Raw genomic sequence first — 19,353 nt, forward strand, 5'->3', positions numbered from 1 at the left:
AGTTTGAAAAATCTGCCAGAAGAAAGCAAAGCAAGACCTGGAGTGTATGGAGGGTTAGGTCAAGTAATTCTCACTACAGTAGTGTCTAAACTCCATGCACTATAGGAACTTGTGATCAGTGATGCTCAGTTCGCAGTGTTCGCCAGCGAACACATGCGGGCTGCCATCTTTAGTAAGGTAGACTCACCCGTCCGGCGATGCACAGGTAAGCCCTTACCTGTGCCGGTCTGAAATCAAATGCAGTCACCGGGAGCAGGCAGTTCCGAGAACAGCCCGATGAAGGCCCCTGGCGGCTGCTCTGCATTTGATTTCAGACCGGCTCCCAGCACAGGCACAGGTATGGGCTTACCTGTGCATCGCCGGACGGGTGAGTCAAGATGGCAGCTGGCGAACTGACCATCACTGCTTGTGATGTCAGAGGGTCACATGACATGGGAAGCCTAGATCCCAAATTTACCATGTGACTGACAGTAAACACCATGATTAGGCTTAGTCATTATTATTTTTATATTACTAATCTTTATGACCACAGGACGTGGGATGTAGATATTACCCTGCTGCTACTTCAAACCCACGTGACTTCCCACAGCAGTTCAGGTGACCCTGTGACATCACAAGGTCCCTGCGGCTCGTAGGGGGCAATTTACCAAGACAGTCACTTTCTGCGCTGGTCTTGATATCGCCTGTGCCACCCAGTCCAAGCCAGTCATATAGTGCCAGTAATTTCTGGCAATATTAATTGCCGGTATTTTCCTATGAGGGCTGTTACTAATGAGCGCTTTAATCAGTCCATGGGACTGATATGCAAATGAGCTCCTAGAAAGCGCTGCCTCTAATGCCACCAGATGTAAGGCAGCTCTCCTATAAATCAATGTTCGACCCTTTAAATAGGCCTTGAGACATGACTCGGATAATAAATAAGCCAGCCTTAGAGAGGCTGTAGGACCTTTGATGATGTCACAGTCATGTGATTAGATACATGGGAGGGATAGAAATGTTAGTGGCTGTAGGACCTTTGATGATGTCACAGTCATGTGAGCAGTTACATGGGAGGGACAGAAATGTTAGTGGTTGTAGGACCTTTGATGATGTCACAGTCATGTGATCAGTTACATCACACACGACCATTACAGGACTGTGCTTTTTGCTTGAATTCAGTGGAAGAGAGAAAAGCCAGGGTTTACACATAGGACTGTATGGTAAAGGGGCGGCAGGAATGTTTTTACATGGGACTGTTTGTTGGAAGCGGCTGTAGGGATTTTACATAGGACTGTATTTTGGATGAGAGAGTGAAGGGATGTTTTTACATGGGACTGTATGTTGGAGGGGGTGAGGCTTTTAGATCTCCTAGACTGCAGAGTCAGTGATGGGGATTCCAGCTGTAGTTAGTGAGTCGGATCATTAGATTCATCTCAGCAACAAGAGGCGACTCTTCCCGCTCCCAAACATCTATTTATTTAAAGGGGTATTCTCATCTTGAACACTGGGGTATATCGCTAGTCCCATAGAAATGAATGGGAAGTGCACTGCGCAAGCGCAGCCACCGCTCCATTCACTTCTATGAGGATGATGGAAATAGCTGAGCCAGCGCTCAGCTATTTTTAGTAGTTCTATAGAAATGAATGGAGAGCAGCCGCACATGCCCACTTTGTGGGGTCAATTCTAAATATAGGTGCAGCTCCCAGAGGTTGGACCGGCACCTATCAGAGATTGGAGGCATATCCTAGCGATATGGGAATAAACCTTTAATACGAGACAGACGGCCCTTCCCTCCACCCTTGTAAGGTGTGTATTATGTGTGTATTATGTATGTATTGTGTGTTGTGTTTATTATGTATGTATTGTGTGTGTGTATTATGTATGTATTGTGTGTATTATGTATGTATTGTGTGTATTATGTATGTATTGTGTGTGTATTATGTATGTATTATGTGTGTATTATGTATGTATTGTGTGTGTATGTATTATGTATGTATTGTGTGTATTATGTATGTATTGTGTGTATTATGTATGTATTGTGTGTGTATTATGTATGTATTGTGTGTATTATGTATGTATTGTGTGTGTGTATTATGTATGTATTGTGTGTATTATGTATGTATTGTGTGTATTATGTATGTATTGTGTGTGTATTATGTATGTATTATGTGTGTATTATGTATGTATTGTGTGTGTATGTATTATGTATGTATTGTGTGTATTATGTATGTATTGTGTGTATTATGTATGTATTGTGTGTATTATGTATGTATTGTGTGTGTATTATGTATGTATTATGTATGTATTGTGTGTGTGTGTGTTATGTGTGTATTGAGTATTATGTATGTATTGTGTGTATTATGTATGTATTGTGTGTATTATGTATGTATTGAGTATTATGTATGTATTGTGTGTGTGTTACTGTATATATTGTGTGTTGTGTGTATTATGTATGTATTGTGTGTATTATGTATGTATTGAGTATTATGTATGTATTGTGTGTGTGTTACTGTATATATTGTGTGTTGTGTGTATTATGTATGTATTGTGTGTGTGTGTGTGTTACTGTATGTATTGTGTGTGTATTATGTGTGTGTGTGTGTGTGTATTGCGTGTGTATTATGTATGTGTTGTGTGTGTATTTTGTATGTGTTGTGTGTGTATTATGTATGTATTGCGTGTGTATTATGTATGTGTTGTGTGTGTGTGTGTATTATGTATGTATTGAGTGTGTATTATGTATGTATTACTGTATGTATTGTGTGTGTGTGTGTGTGTTACTGTATGTGTTGTGTATTGTGTGTGTATTATGTATGTATTGTGTGTGTGCATTATGTATGTATTGTGTGTGTGTGTATTATGTATGTATTGTGTGTGTATTATGTATGTAGTGTGTGTGTGTGTTGTGTGTATTGAGTATTATGTATGTATTGTGTGTATTATGTATGTATTTAGTATTATGTATGTATTGTGTGTGTATTATGTATGTATTGTGTGTGTTACTGTATATATTGTGTGTTGTGTGTATTATGTATGTATTGTGTGTGTTACTGTATGTATTGTGTGTGTATTATGTGTGTGTGTGTGTGTATTGCGTGTGTATTATGTATGTGTTGTGTGTGTATTTTGTATGTGTTGTGTGTGTATTATGTATGTATTGCGTGTGTATTATGTATGTGTTGTGTGTGTGTGTGTATTATGTATGTATTGAGTGTGTATTATGTATGTATTACTGTATGTGTTGTGTATTGTGTGTGTATTATGTATGTATTGTGTGTGTGCATTATGTATGTATTGTGTGTGTGTGTGTATTATGTATGTATTGTGTGTATTATGTATGTATTGTGTGTGTATTATGTATGTATTATGTGTGTATTATGTATGTATTGTGTGTGTGTGTTGTGTGTATTGAGTATTATGTATGTATTGTGTGTATTATGTATGTATTTAGTATTATGTATGTATTGTGTGTGTTACTGTATGTATTGTGTGTGTGTGTTACTGTATGTATTGTGTGTGTATTATGTATGTATTGAGTGTGTATTATGTATGTGTTGTGTGTGTATTATGTATGTGTTGTGTGTGTTGTGTGTATTGAGTATTATGTATGTGTTGTGTGTATTATGTATGTGTTGTGTGTGTATTATGTATGTATTGTGTGTGTATTATGTATGTGTTGTGTGTGTATTATGTATGTATTGAGTGTGTATTATGTATGTGTTGTGTGTGTGTATTATGTATGTATTGTGTGTGTATTATGTATGTGTTGTGTGTGTATTATGTATGTATTGAGTGTGTATTATGTATGTGTTGTGTGTGTGTATTATGTATGTATTGAGTGTGTATTATGTATGTGTTGTGTGTGTGTATTATGTATGTATTGAGTGTGTATTATGTATGTATTACTGTATGTATTGTGTGTGTTACTGTATGTGTTGTGTATTGAGTGTGTATTATGTATGTATTACTGTATGTATTGTGTGTGTGTGTGTTACTGTATGTGTTGTGTATTGTGTGTGTATTATGTATGTATTGAGTATTATGTATGTATTGTGTGTGTGCATTATGTATACAGTATATTGTGTGTTGTGTGTGTCAGTGCCGACTGTCTACATATAAAGAAGCCATGGTCTATTCTCCTGGATCAGCCGCTCCAGGTCTGGAGAATTTTGGGTCTTCAGGATATCCACATACAGTTTATCCACATTTAGTACATATTAGTTTTACGGTTATAACACGTGTAGTTGTTGGGCTAACAATGTGGTTTTTGCTGTGTTTTTTTTTTTTTTTTTTTTTACTGTGGTCAATGCAGGTTTATTTTTGTCTGCTATTCATATAGCATTACCCTAAAATATTCCATCCACTTTGATATATTACACACTTTTATGCCTATTTATCCCCCCTTTTTCTGTTATAATATAATTTGTTTTTTTTACTTTTTTGTTACATATGGGTTATTCTTTTAAATATTGATATTAAAGGCTATGTTTTAGATGGTGGTAGTCTGTGATATTTACATCTTTTATGAGGTAATTGGGTCAGGGCGAGAATTCAGACAGTGATTGCTGGCCTTTTAGGGACAGGATTTTTGTATTTTTTTTTTAACCTAATTTATATTTTACACCCTTACAACCAAGCTCCATAAATGTAAGGAGCTTGGTGCTAGGCTTTAGTCCGGAGTGTCGTCCATAAACAGTGTGGAATTAAAGCACCTGCTCCTGCAATCTAGCAGGAGCAAGCAGGGTCCCCAGATGTCAATGACGGCCAGGAACCCCGAAGAGAAGACAGAAGGCTTGTATTACCCCCTCTGCCTTTTCCTTTCCTCACTGAAGAGCTCAATGAACAGAAGTGGCTATGCTGCTTCATCTGTTGGCTCTCATGATCGCAGGGTATCTCTGTCATAAGAGAGCTGCAAGGTCTTAGCACACCCTGGTCAGCACTGCCTGTGTGCAATGCCCCCACATGGGGTTGTTTTCCCCTTTGACTGGGGCTGGATACACTGCTTGTCATACAGGAGCGCACAGCATTACTCTGATTTATAATGCTATGTCTCTGCATGACCTTACTGCTACAGAATAATACTGACAGCTTTATGTCAGTATGATTCTGTAGAAGTCGTGGATGAAGCATGGACTGTGCCATCACAGATATACCATGGACGTGTGAATGAGGCCTTATATTGGGCTGAAAGATGAGAATGGGCTGCTGTATGTGGTACACTGCAGTGTGTGTCCTCTGTAATGTGGTATATAGCAGGGGCGACTCACTGACTGATATATCATATTATGATCAGCGATCTTGTATATATGACACCAAAAAAGTCATCTCCATTGTACGCTCTCAGTAGTCCTCTATAATTCCCAATTCCTGAATCAGTTTTCTTCATGAAAGATGTTCTTCCGTATGCAATTGTCCTCTCAATCCTCCATGTTTCCCTCAGGTTTTTTAGGTGCAGGGTTCTTGTTTTGAAAGACAATGGTCTATTCCATCAAGGACCCACTAAGGATGGAGAAGGACAGAGACCACATGGCTGCAAGGATATTGGACCTCACCCTGGAGATCATCTCCTTGATAACTGGAGAGGTGAGTGTCTCACATGACGTCACTCTTATCTCTAGTAATAAACCAGGGAAATGTCTGGAAAGGTGAAGGATTCTTAGAATCTCTGTAGTGATCGGCGTCTCCCCATACACAGGATTACACAGTAGTGAAGAAGTCGTCTGGTGAGTGTGTGACACCCCGTGTGTCAGGAGGATGGAGCAGGACCCAGAGCCCCATCACCGAGCCTCCACCTCATTCCCTGATACATGAGCAGAAGATCCTAGAACTTACCACCAGGATCACTGAGCTGCTGAGCAGAGAGGTGAGCGCTGCTGGGAATGCTGGGACATTATACAATAACGCCAAGGGAGGCGTCTGGTAATGACTGTATCCTTGTGTTGTCAGGTTCCTATAAGGTGTCAGGATGTCGCTGTCTATTTCTCCATGGAGGAGTGGGAGTATTTAGAAGAACACAAGGATCTGTACAAGGACATCATGATGGAGAATCACCAGTCTCTCACATCACCGGGTAAGAGGAGACCTTCCATGACTGTAGAGGGGAGAACAGTTCTGAGAGTCAGATTCCCCATCATCTGATCATCACATATAGACAATGTATTCAGTCACTGTGTGTATTTCCTATTGGTTAATGAAGAGGGTCCAGCGTCCGGAGAACATAATAAAACTTCAGGCCTTGATATATCCAGATAATATTACACAGACACGATCACTTACTTGTTTCAGGCCAACTATGGGGCCTTTAGTCCCATTATTTCCATACACAGTGCATGTAATAGTATAAAACAAGATTGCAGACAATTGTGATTTCCCATAGACATAGGTGCACAAAGTGCAACTCAGAGGACCACATGTTGTGCATAAGTTTATACAGGTACCACCCCAAGCTGTCATGTGACCTCTGTAAACTCTATGGACCAGATAACTACACTAAACAAAAATATAAACGCAACACTTTCGGTTTTGCTCCCATTTTGCATGAGCTGAACTCAAAGATCTGAAACATTTTCTACATACACAAAAGACCCATTACTCTCAAATGTTGTTCACAAATCTGTCTAAATCTGTGTTAGTGAGCGCTTCTCCTTTGCCGAGATAATCCATCTCACCTCACAGATGTGGCATATCAAGGTGCTGATTAGACAGCATGAATATTGCACAGTGTGCCTTAGACTGCCCACAATAAAAGGACACTCTGAAATGTGCACATTTTTGCTTTACTGGGGGGGTCAGAAAACCAGTCAGTATCTGGTGTGGCCACCATTTGCCTCACGCAGTGCAGCACATCTCCATCGCATAGAGTTGATCAGGTTGTTGATTGTGGCCTGTGGAATGTTGGTCCACTCCTCTACAATAGCTGTGCGAAGTTGCAGAATATTGGCAGGAACTGGAACGCGCTGTCGTATACGCCGATCCAGAGCATCCCAAACATGCTCAATGGGTGACATGTCCGGTGAGTATGCTGGCCATGCAAGAACTGGGATGTTTTCAGCTTCCAGGAATTGTGTACAGATCCTTACAATATGGGGCCGTGCATTATAATGCTGCAACATGAGGTGATGGTCGTGGATGAATGGCACAACAATGGGCCTCAGGATCTCGTCACGTTATCTCTGTGCATTCAAAATGTCATCAATAAAATGCACCTGTGTTCGTTGTCCATAACATACGCCTGCCCATACCATAACCCCACCGCCACCATGGGCCACTCGATCCACAACGTTGACGTCAGCAAACCGCTCACCCACACGACACCACACATGCTGCCTGCCATCTGCCCTAAACAGTGAAAACCGGGACTCATCCGTGAACAGAACGCCTCTCCAACGTGCCAGACACCATCGAATGTGAGCATTTCCCACTCAAGTCTGTTACAAAGACGAACTGCAGTCAGGTCCAGACCCTGATTAGGACGACGAGCATGCAGATGAGCTTCCCTGAGATAGTTTCTGACAGTTTGTGCAGAAATTCTTTGGTTATGCAAACCGATTGTTGCTGCAGCTGTCCGGGTGGCTGTTCTCAGACGATCATGGAGGTGACATGCTGGTGTGGAGGTCCTGGGCTGGTGTGGTTACACGTGGTCTGCGGTTGTGAGGCCGGTTGGATGTTCTGCCAAATTCTCTGAAACGCCTTTGGAGACGGCTTATGGTAGAGAAATGAACATTGCGTGGGCAACAGCTCTGGTAGACATTCCTGCAGTCGGCATGCCAATTGCACGCTTCCTCAAACGTTGCGACATCTGTGGCATTGTGCTGTGTGATCAAACTGCACATTTCAGAGTGGACTTTTATTGTGGGCAGTCTAAGGCACACCTGTGCAATATTCATGTCTAATCAGCACCTTGATATGCCAAAGGATTATCTCGGCAAAGGAGAAGTGCTCACTAATACAGATTTAGACAGATTTGAGAACAATATTTGAGAGTAATGGGTCTTTTGTGTATGTAGAAAATGTTTCAGATCTTTTGAGTTCAGCTCATACAAAATTGGAGCAAAACCAAAAGTGTTGCGTTTATATTTTTGTTCAGTGTAGAATCATGGCTTCTGAGCAGTAGATCGTGCTGTCTAAACAGTGATCTGATGCTCAGAAGACACGATTCTGTAGCCATGATCGGTGGTGCCTGGACAAGTGACAGGATAACCCGATGAACGAGCATTTCGGCGGCACATTTAGACGGTTAGTTGATTGGGAACAAACGTTCTCAGAAAGGGTCGTTCCCGATAATCTGGACTGTTATTGGTTGTGTCAAAATGCACCTTAAGGCTACCAAGATATTGACATGTATTAAGCAAGGCATGGACTTGCCGGGCAGGAACGTTGTACTACCACTTTACAAAGCTTTGGGGTGCCCTCATCTGGAATATGCAGTTCAGTTCTGGGCAACAATCCATAGAAAGGATGCCCTGGAGCTGGAAAAAGTACAAAGGAGAGCGACTAAACTGATAAGGGGCATGGAGGGTCTTACTTATGAGGAAAGATTAAAAGAATTTCATTTATTTAGTCTTAAGAAGAGCTCGAGCAGAACTCCAATCTGTGCTGGGCTGTGAATGAGGGTGGTTGGGTCTTCCAGTGTCTGCCAGGAAAACGATCTTAGGGAGTCAAGGAGAGTGAAAAAACAATCAGGGACAGTCAGAAATCAATGAAGCTTATTGCCAGGGAGAGTGAAGGGAAAGTTTATAATTGCAAAGAAGAATTGTGTGTTGTGTACAATAGAGAGAAGCAGGGCAGCTGAGAGACAGGGAAACAGGAGACAGGACCTATGGCTGTGCCTGCTATCAGAAGTGCAGGTGCACATCAAAAGCAACTACCTACAAGCAAATACTTTCATTTTGTTTCCCCATCTTCACAGAAATCCTTTTTTTTTTTTTTTTAATGGGGTGGTCAAAATCTAATTAAGCAGTGTATGTGTGTATATATAGATATATATATATATATATATATATATACAAACACACGTGATTACTGCAAGTTAAGTTTAAACTGAGAATCATGCCTCAATTGTCCATTCTCCATTTACATATTTTCAGTTTCCACACAGTCGCAACTTAATTTTATCTTTTTTTTTTGGGAGACGCTTTCAATTTAATTAAGCAGCATATATACGTGATTACTGCAGCAATACCCATGGTGTGGCAGCAATCTACCTGTGTGTGTTAAGTTGAAATGGACCGTCATGCCTCAATTGTCCATTCTCCAGTTACGTATTTTCAGTTTCCACATGGTCAAAATTTAATTTTTTTGGCCTTGTTAAATGTAATTAATTAACAAGAGCAAAATAAAACGTTGGCAGGCAAACACAAACATAGGCACCACTGCTCTATTAAACCACATGAAGCGGCATCACCACATCCTTTGGGCAAAGTCAGCCATGGACAGCCAGCCACTGAGGCAGGAATTTCCTCCTTTTCCCAGGCCGCATCTACGAGCAGTACAGTGTCTTTCACATCATCATCATTCCTTTCTGATTCTTCTACTCAGACTGCTCATCCTCCTCCTCTCCATCGCCAGCAATCGATACTGGAATGCGTGGCTAGGAAACAACTCTACGCGCCCAGCAATCCGAGTGGCTGAGATGCTGGCGATGTAGTTGCTGCCGTACCACTTAGCGGATTCTGCTGCCTTTAGGATCATGCCATGCCACTTGGTAACCATCATGTTCTCTCAAGCCAATTTTTTATTTTTTTTTATCTCATAACACTGTGTGTGTTTAATCATCATCTGCCCCCGATCAGGGACAATTTTTTAAAGCTTTGGAAAATTAAAAAGCATGAGACATGTGCCGGCGTGATGTGTTTTTAAACGCACTGTTCTTTAACGCAGTGAAATATGCATTTACCCACAGATATATCTGTCAGTGACATCATTTTCCATTGCTGTCATAGCGTGTCAAAGCTTGGGGAGGGAAGGACGGGGAATCATAAAAAATAAAAGAAATGAGATAACAAGGTTTCCTACAAATCTTAAGTCCCAGGACGCTAGAGGAGCAACTTTGTTCAGTCCAAACCGAACTTTTTCAAAAAATTTGGCGAATTGGACCCAAAACGGATCTTGACTTCGCTCATCACTAATTATAATACATACAGACCTATAATTGTACATAGTAGCCCATATATCACGTCACCAGGTAGAGGTTGTGGCTCCTATGTAGACTGTGCCCGGTCTTATTACAATTGTATATACCTAATGTAATGTCTGTACAGATAAGACTGACACATTATCCCAGAATGCTGACCTACTGAATTGTTAGGCCACCCAATAGCCAGTCCACCCCTGGGGGAGAGGTCCACCACTTCTAAGCAGCCCAAAATCTAAAATCCACTCCTGCCTGTGAGAATGTGTTCACTTCAGGCTACCATGCTGCATTTGCTTCAACTCAAATCTATGATGATTTTTTATTTTATTTTGTTGTATGGTCTGGATAGAATCTCTATCTCTACAAATGATTATATTCTGGTACCTCTACAAAGCAAAAAATAACTCAATAACTCATGAGCACAATGGGGAAAAATTACTAAGACTATTGCTTTATATGCAATGTCTGCTGGCGTAAAATCCACCAAAATTCTTAATAGGTGCATTTCTCTTAATAATTGTGGCACACCTAGGGAGGTCTATGCACGATAAACTGAAATCTAGCTTCAAAGGCTATGTACACCTTTGGGGGATTTTTTATTATTATTGCATTGTACTTCTTTTGAGATAAAATAATTTTTTTAATGTCTTTATTACAAATATGAAGCCCTTTTTTCTGTATAGAGCTGAGATGCAGTGGGATCAGAATTTTCTCTCTGCTCCATCAGCCATCTAATCTGACGGCTCCTTATCTCTGTTCTCTGACATTATAAACACTCACAGCTCAGGTATTTAAACATTTTCACCACTATGGTGTTTTCTGTGGGTTTAATTTTGAGTGAATGTGATTTACATTTGAAACCACAAGTTTACATACACTATATAAAAAGACACATGTATGTTTTTCTCAATATTGGACATGAAATCAAAATAAACCTTTCCTGTTTTTGGTCAATTAGGATTACCATAATTATTATTATTTGCCAAATCCCAGAATCATGAGAGAGAAAGAATGTAAGGCATTTTTATTACTTTTTACAAAGTCAAAAGTTTACATACATTTCATTAATATTTGGTACCATTGCCCTTAAACTGTATGACTTGGGTCAAATGTTTTGGATATCCTTCCACAAGCTGCTCACAATAGTTGGTCGGAATTTGGGCCCATTCCTCCTGACAAAACTCCCTGTCCAAGGGAGAGGGAAAGATGGTGACCCCTAACTCACCTTGAGGCTGGCACCTGACTGCCCTGACGTCCCGAGACGGGTTTTTCACCCGTACGCCGATCACGTTCCTAAACCCTGGCTTTCCCTAAGATGAACCCTACGTAGTGAATAGGGCGGTGGGAACACTAGTCCGCACCACTAACACTAAAGGGAAACACTAGGGAGAAGACAGACAATACTGACAAAACATATAGTCAACAAACAACCAACAGGGATCCGGAGGGTAATGCTCTGGTACGACAACCAAGGATAACAGCAACTCAGCTCTAGTGGGTCAGTATAAAAGTCCAGGCAGGAAGCTCTATATCTGGCAACCAGAGAAGTGGGAGAGGAGAATATAAGGAGGTTGGGAGTGCTGGACAAGAAACAGCTGAGGAGAAGAAGCTACGGATCCCTGAGTGAGACAAAAAGGATTGCAAGGCAAACCCAGAAAGCTAGCATTAAGTAACAGCACTATCTTTAGACATAGAGCGCGCAGCCACCCGCTGCGACTTCCTGACCCCGGGTATAACGGAGTCAGACGTGGCTCTTGACACCCTCGTGACATCATTATGGCCAAAAAGTTCAATTTTAGTTTCGGCAGACTTCAAGACATGTCTCCAAAAATGTAGGTCTTTGTTCCTGTGTGCATTTGCAAACATTAATCTGGCTTTTTTATGTTTCTTTTGGAGTAATGGCTTCTTACTGGCAGAGTGGCCTTTAAGCCCATGTTGATACAGTACTCATTTCACTGTGGATATTGACACAATCTTACCAGCTTCCGCCATCATCTTCACAAGGTGTTTTGCTCTTGGGTTGATATGTACATGTCGGACCAAAGCACGTTAATCTTTGGGCCACAGAAACCGTCTCCTTCCTGAGCGGTATGGTGGCCGGACATTCCCATCTTGCTTGTACTTGCATTTAATTGTTTGTACAGATGAACGAGGCACCTTCAGGTATCTTGAAATTGCACCCAAGTTTGAGCCAGACTTGTGCAAGTCCACAATTCTCTTCCTGATATCTTGGCTAATTTCTTTAGACTTTCCCATGATGCTACACAAAGAATCAGTGTGTTTCAGGTGTGCATTTAAATACATCCACAGGTGTGTCTCTAATTAACTCAGATGTTGCCAACAAACCTAACAGAAGCTTCCAAACACATGACATCATCATATGGGAAGTCCAGAATTGTTTAAAGGCAAAGTAATTTTAGTGTATGTAAACTTTTGACATTGCAGAAAGTAATAAAATTGCCTTAAAACATTCTCTCTCTCTCTCTCATTATTCTGTCATTTGGCAAAAAATAATAATTATGGTAACCCTAATTGACCAAAAACAGGAAAGGTTTATTCAGATTTCATGTCAGATATTGAGAAAAACACGCATATGTGTCTTTTTATATAGTGTATGTAAACTTCTGGTTTCAACTGTAATTACTGAAGTTGTGCATTAGGTTCTCATCTGTGCTAGTTATTTCCTTTGTTATGCTTTGCTAGAGGAGCAGAACAACGAAAATAACGGAAGTGCCGGATTTGGTACATAACCGAGACGAACTAACATGACCAGACTCTATTGACTACAATGAAGTCCATTCAGTTTCTGTTCGGGATCCTGTTTCTTTTTATTCAATTTTTTATTTTACCGGACAAAAAAGTCCTGCATGCAGCACATTTTAACATTTTCTTTTTTTTTTAAAACTAAATCTGTGATGGAGCCTCCAACACAGATGTGAAAAACCCATTAATAGTTTTCTTCTATCTCCTATATACAGTGTACTTGTTTCCTGGCTTACTATTGTATCATTAAAGCTTAATTTAACTTATTTTATAAAAAATCTTTATTTAGAGTATTTTTTTTATTTTTTTTCAGGTGAAGATAGGATGAGCCACTCCCATGGACCTCTCCGTTTATCTCCCTATCATGAAGTAGAAGATAATAATACCACAGAAGATAATTCAATAACTCCTAATGTACCCTTAGTCCTTGACAATGGAGATCTGTCCACCGATACCGCAGGTCTCAAGAAACCTTTATCAAATCTGGTTGGCAAAACAAGAACGAAACAGAAACACGGGAAAATATTTCCATGTGAGAAACATTTTAAAAAGAAATCTAATCTTTTCTTGAATCAGAGAAATCATAAAGCTAAAAGGCCATTTTCATGCTCTGAATGTGGAAAATGTTTTACTAGGAAATTCCTTCTAGTTGCACATCAGAGAAGTCACACAGGGGAGAAGCCTTATTCATGTCCTGAATGTGGAAAATGTTTTAGTCGGAAATCATATCTTGTGAACCATGTAAGAATCCACTTAGGGGAGATGCTATTTTCATGTACAGAATGTGGGAAATGTTTTAGTCAGAAAGCAAATCTTGTGAACCATCTAAGAGTCCACCTCGCTGAGAAGCCATTTTCATGTTTAGATTGTTGGAAATGTTTTAGTAAGAGTTCATTTCTTTTTTACCATTGGATCACTCACAACAGAGAGAAGACCCTTCCATGTTCAGAATTTGGAACAGGTTTTGCCCATAACTTGGCTCTTCTCAATCATCCGATAAATCCCAAAAAAGAGAAGCCATTTCTGTGTTCAGAATGTGGGAAATGTTTTAGTCACAAAATGGATTTTGTTAGACATCAGAGAACTCACACAGGGGAGAAGCCATTTTTATGTCCTGAATGTGACAAGTGTTTTAGTCGGAAATCATCTCTTGTGGAACATGTAAAAATTCACACAGGAGAGAGGCCATATTTATGCTCAGAATGTGGGAAGTGTTTTAGTCAAAAATCAGACCTTGAGAGACACCAGAGAACTCACACAGGAGAGAAGCCATTTTTATGTCCTGAATGTGGGAAAGCTTTCCGTCAGAAATCAAATCTTGGGGAACATCTAAAATTTCACACGGGGGAGAAGCCATTTTCATGCTCAGAATGTGGAAAACGTTATACCCTTAAATCAAATCTAGTTTATCATCTGAGAACTCACAAAAGAGAGAAGCCATTTTTATGCTCAGAATGTGGGAAATATTTTAGTCAAAAATTGGATCTTGATAGACATCGGAGAACTCACACAGGAGAGAAACCATTTTTATGTCCTGAGTGCGGGAAATGTTTTAGTTGGAAATCATCTCTTGCGGAGCATCTAAGAATTCACACAGGAGAGAAGCCGTTTTCATGCTCAGAATGTGGGAAATGTTTTAGCCTGAGATCGGGTCTTGCTACACATCAGAAAACTCACACAGGGGAGAAGCCGTTTTCATGCTCAGAATGTGGGAAATGTTTTAGCCTGAGATCAGGTCTTGTTAGACATCAGAGAACTCACACAGGAGAGAAACCATTGTAATGATTAATAAGAGAAACCATTGTAATGATCAGATAGAGAAATCATTGTAATGATCAGATAGAGAAACCATTGTAATGATCAGATAGAGAAACCATTGTAATGATCAGATAGAGAAACTATTGTAATGATCAGATTGTAGGGAATATGGCAGGTGTGGAGCTTCATTGTAGGACCTGTGCCTAATGATGTATTTTGTTGTATACAAAACATTATATGACACACACCCTTTATCTGTTTTCTATCTCTTTTATACAGCGTACGTTTTCCTGGCTTTTACTATTGTCTCAATAAAGCTTAATTGCTGAACCCATCAGAACCCCTAATACAAATTAAGAAGGTCGGGCATCTGCACGTTCCTCTTCATTCATTACTATGGGACCTGTCAGAAATAGCCGAGTGTAATTCTCAGCTATCTCCGTTATTGTAGTGTATGGTTAACCCCTAAATGACCAAACTCATTTTCATTTTTTTTCTCTCTGTCTTCCAAGAGCCATAACTTTTTCAATTTTCCTATCACATAACCATATGAGGGCTTATTTTTTGCAGGGCAAGTTATTATTTTTTCTTGGCACCATTTTTTTATATTACCGTATTTTTCGCCCTATAAGACGCACCGGCCCATAAGACGCACCTAGGTTTTTGAGGAGGAAAATAAGAAAAAATATATTTTGAACCAAAAGGTGTGCTTTTGGTGGGTTTTGAACTAATTGTGGTCTGTGGATGGTGCACTGTTACGGGGGATCTGTGGATGGCGCACTGTTATGGGGGATCTGTGGATGGCGCACTGTTATGGGGGATCTGTGGATGGCGCACTGTTATGGGGTATCTGTGGGTGACGCACTGTTATGGGGGATCTGTGGGTGACACTTATGGGGGATCTGTGGGTGGCTCTTATTGGGGTCTCTGGATGGCACTGTTATGGGGATCTGTGTATGACAGTTATGGGGGGGATCTGTGGTTGACGCATATATAGCATCTTATGCACCTAGGTTTTTGAGGAGGAAAATAAGAAAAAATATATTTTGAACCAAAAGGTGTGCTTTTGGTGGGTTTTGAACTAATTGTGGTCTGTGGATGGTGCACTGTTACGGGGGATCTGTGGATGGCGCACTGTTATGGGGGATCTGTGGATGGCGCACTGTTATGGGGGATCTGTGGATGGCGCACTGTTATGGGGTATCTGTGGGTGACGCACTGTTATGGGGGATCTGTGGGTGACACTTATGGGGGATCTGTGGGTGGCTCTTATTGGGGTCTCTGGATGGCACTGTTATGGGGATCTGTGTATGACAGTTATGGGGGGGATCTGTGGTTGACGCATATATAGCATCTTATGCTATGTGTCATCCACAGATCCCCTCCATAAGTGTCCCTGTCAGGGCCGTCTTTAATGTTGATTGGACCCTGGGCAAGAATTTACTTGGGCCCCCTGGATCCCCCCACCCCCCCCCCCCACTTTGCTGTACTTGCTATACAGCAGCACTTACCTGTCACGTCCAGGGCCTCCAGGTGACGTCTCCTCTCTGTCATCTGTAGATCTTCTCTCTCATCATCTTCTCCACTCGGTCTGGACAACTTCTCTCAGCCGCCTCGTCTCTGCAGAGTGTGACACAGACATCTTAGCTTCCTCACATTCTATCATTATCCCCCAACTGGAGTCCCCACAGTGTTATCCTGCTGCTTGCTGTGCCCCCCCAGGGGTGTAGCTATAGGGGGTGCAGAGGTAGCAGCCGCTACCGGGCCCAGGAGCATGAAGGGGCCCAAAGACACTTGTGCCGCATAAGAAGACACACAAAGCACTGAGGGAAGGGGGGCGCCCAAGCTGAACTCTTGCACCGGAGCCCACGAGCCTTTAGTTACGCCCCTGTCCCCCCCCCCCAATACCCCCAAATACTATCCTGAAGAAACATTACTGCCCCCCATAGTAATAGTGCTCCTCATAGTCCCACCAATAGTAATTCCCTTCTAGAATGCCCTCATTAGTAACACTGCCCCAACTGTGATAATGCTCCTCAACCATGCCCCCATTAGTAGAAGAGCCCTCCCATATTAATAATACCCTCCATAGTCCCCAGTAGAAATAAGGCCCCCTATTGTTCCCCCAGTGGTAATAAAGCTATCTACAGACCCCTTAGTAGTAATAAGGCCCCCATAGTGCGCTTAGTAGAAATAAGGCTGATCTATAAGACCCTCCTATAGAGCCCCCAGTAGTAATAAGACCGCCTATAATGTCCCCTGGATCTGCAGTGCCCCCTGTAGTTATAATCCTCCCTCCACCATACAGTCCCATGTAAATAACATCACCTCCTCCCCAGCCGCCTCCAACGCACAATCCCATGTAAGCATCACCCCCTAAGGCTACTTTCACACTTGCGTTCGTGCGGATCTGTCCTGTACCGATAATACAAACGAATGCATCAGTTCAGGACCGATTCGTTTGTATTAGATTTAAATTTCTAAGTCCCAATACGGATCCGTCCTGACTTACATTGAAAGTCAATGGGGGACGGATCCGTTTACAATTGCACCATTTTGTGTCAATGCAAAGGGATCCGTCCCCATTTACTTACATTGTAAGTCAGGACGGATCCGTTTGGCTCCGCAAGGCCATGCGGACACAAACGCTGCTTGCAGCATTTTGGGGTCCGCCTCCAAAATGGAACGGGGGGCCGTACGGAGCCAAACGAATGCATTCTGAATGGATCCGCATCCATTCAGAATGCATTGGGGTTAAACTGATCCATTTGGGGTTGCTTGTGAGAGCCTTGAAATGGATCTCACAAGCGGATCCCCAAACCCAATTGTGAACGTAGCCTAAACATTAAGTCCCATGTACATAAACATCATTCCCCCCCACCATCCACTTTCAACATACAGTCCCATGTAAATAACATCACTCCCTCCCCCAGCCACCTCAAGCACACAGTTCCATGTCAATAACATCCCTCCCTTCAGCCCTAACATACATCCCAGTTAAATAACTACAACTCCCAGCATTGCTCTGCCTCTCCCTCTCCCTTCACTTACCTCTCCAGTCCTCATATACAGACATCAGCATTAGGCTCCTTCCCCTCTTCACTCCGGTCCAATCCTGCACTGGTCACATGATGGTGACATCATCCAGGTCATCCTATCACAGCCTGTTTTGCTGATCACATGACCTGTGATGTCACCACAGGTCCTTCACCTCTTCCCAGACAGTGTATATTAGATTCAATTGTATTGCCGTTCTGTGTACGGCAATACAGTTGTATCTAGCAGGCAGGCAGGACATTCGGGGCCTGGGACAAAACATCAGGGGCCCAGGCCCGAATGTTTTAATCTAGTGATGCAGTCACTAGTGAATGGGAGTCGGGAAACTGAGCTCCCTTGGGCCCCCAGGAGCAACTGGGCCCGGGGCAGCTGCCCCTTTTGCCCTGCGGCAAAGACGGCCCTGGTCCCTGTAGTGAATGACCCTCAATACAGGGGGTGGGGGTCGCATCTGCTTTTATAATGACAGCGGGGCCCGTGCAGTGACTGTATAATCGTATATCTCTAATACTTAATTGTTATGGGTAATCGCATAATCAGCGCCTGTATACTTACAACTACAAGCGCTCGGTAGGTAGCAGAGAGGAGGGAGGAGGCAGGCTGGGAGGACGGTCGCTGGCAGCGTGAGTCACTACGTCATGCGCCCACGCCGCCTGCTTCATTCAGTGGGCGGCGCAGGCGCGTGGCGTAGTGACTCACGCTGCCAGCGCCTGTCCTCCCGGCCTGCCTCCTCCCTCCTCTCTGCTACCTACCGAGCGCTTGTAGTTGTAAGTATACAGGCGCTGATTATGCGATTATATACCCATAACAATTAAGTATTAGAGATACGATTATACAGTGAGCGGGGCCCGTGTAGTAGAATACAGTCACTGCACGGGCCCCGCTGTCATTATAAAAGCAAATTCAGCAAAATCAGCAGCATTCGCCCCATAAGACGCACTGCTATTTTCACCTCACTTTTGGGGGGGAAAAGTGCGTCTTATAGGGCGAAAAATACGGTACCTTCTACTGGAAAGTGGGAAAATATTTTTTGTGGGGTGAAACTGAAAAAAAAAGAAGGAAAAAACACAATTCAACCATGTTTTTTTTCAGGTTTTGTATTTACTATGTTCATTGTGCACTGCAAATGATATGACAAACTTAGGCCTCATGCACACAAATGTATTTTCTTTCCGTGTCCGTTCCGTTTTTTTTTCTGACCGTATACGGAACAATTCATTTCAATGGGTCTGCAAAAAAAACGGAAGTTACTTCTGTGTACATTCTGTTTCCTTATGGCCTTATGGCACACAAACATTTTTGTTTCCGTTCCGTTTTTTGAGTTCTGTATATGAAACTATTTCAATGGATCCGCAAAAAAAACTGAAGGTACTCCTTCCGTATTTCTGTTCTGTTCAAAGATAGAACATGTCCTATTATTGTCTGCATAACGGACAAGGATAGTACTGTTCTATCAGGGGCCAGCTGTTCCGTTCCGCAAAAAACAGAATGCACACGAACGTCATCCGTATCTTTTGCAGATCTGTTTTTTGAGGACTGCAAAATACTGAAAAAGCCATACGGTCGTGTGCAAGAGGCCTATGTCTGTATTTCCGTTCCGCAAAAAAATAGAACATGTCCTATTAGTGTCCGCATTACGGACAAGGATAGTACTGTTTTATTAGGGG

General features: G+C 42.0%; 1 protein-coding gene and 1 long non-coding RNA gene across 2 annotated transcripts; both read left to right on the top strand.

Annotated features, from left to right (window-relative positions):
• Window positions 1-1,130: 1,130 nt before the first annotated feature.
• On the top strand, window positions 1,131-5,715 carry LOC120999778. Its single transcript, XR_005778643.1, has 3 exons — window positions 1,131-1,199; window positions 5,420-5,562; window positions 5,675-5,715. It is a non-coding gene; the product is annotated as an uncharacterized LOC120999778 (long non-coding RNA).
• An 88-nt stretch (window positions 5,716-5,803) lies between these two features.
• On the top strand, window positions 5,804-14,884 carry LOC120999690 (gastrula zinc finger protein XlCGF26.1-like). Its single transcript, XM_040430709.1, has 3 exons — window positions 5,804-5,842; window positions 5,926-6,049; window positions 13,188-14,884. Exons 2-3 carry the CDS (start codon window positions 5,965-5,967, stop codon window positions 14,654-14,656), a joined length of 1,554 nt encoding a protein of 517 aa, XP_040286643.1. The 5' UTR covers window positions 5,804-5,842; window positions 5,926-5,964; the 3' UTR covers window positions 14,657-14,884.
• The last annotated feature ends 4,469 nt before the right edge of the window (window positions 14,885-19,353 follow it).

The sequence above is a fragment of the Bufo bufo genome, chromosome 4, assembly GCF_905171765.1.
Source record: "Bufo bufo chromosome 4, aBufBuf1.1, whole genome shotgun sequence".
Classification (NCBI taxonomy): domain Eukaryota; kingdom Metazoa; phylum Chordata; class Amphibia; order Anura; family Bufonidae; genus Bufo; species Bufo bufo.

Excerpts from the sequence above, each read along its gene's own strand:
- LOC120999690 (XM_040430709.1), top strand. The coding sequence starts at position 5,965 with ATGGAGGAGTGGGAGTATTTAGAAGAACACAAGGATCTGTACAAGGAC. Across the intron at positions 6,050-13,187 it reads CCAGTCTCTCACATCACCGG|GTGAAGATAGGATGAGCCAC; the intron begins GTAAGAGGAGAC and ends ATTTTTTTTCAG.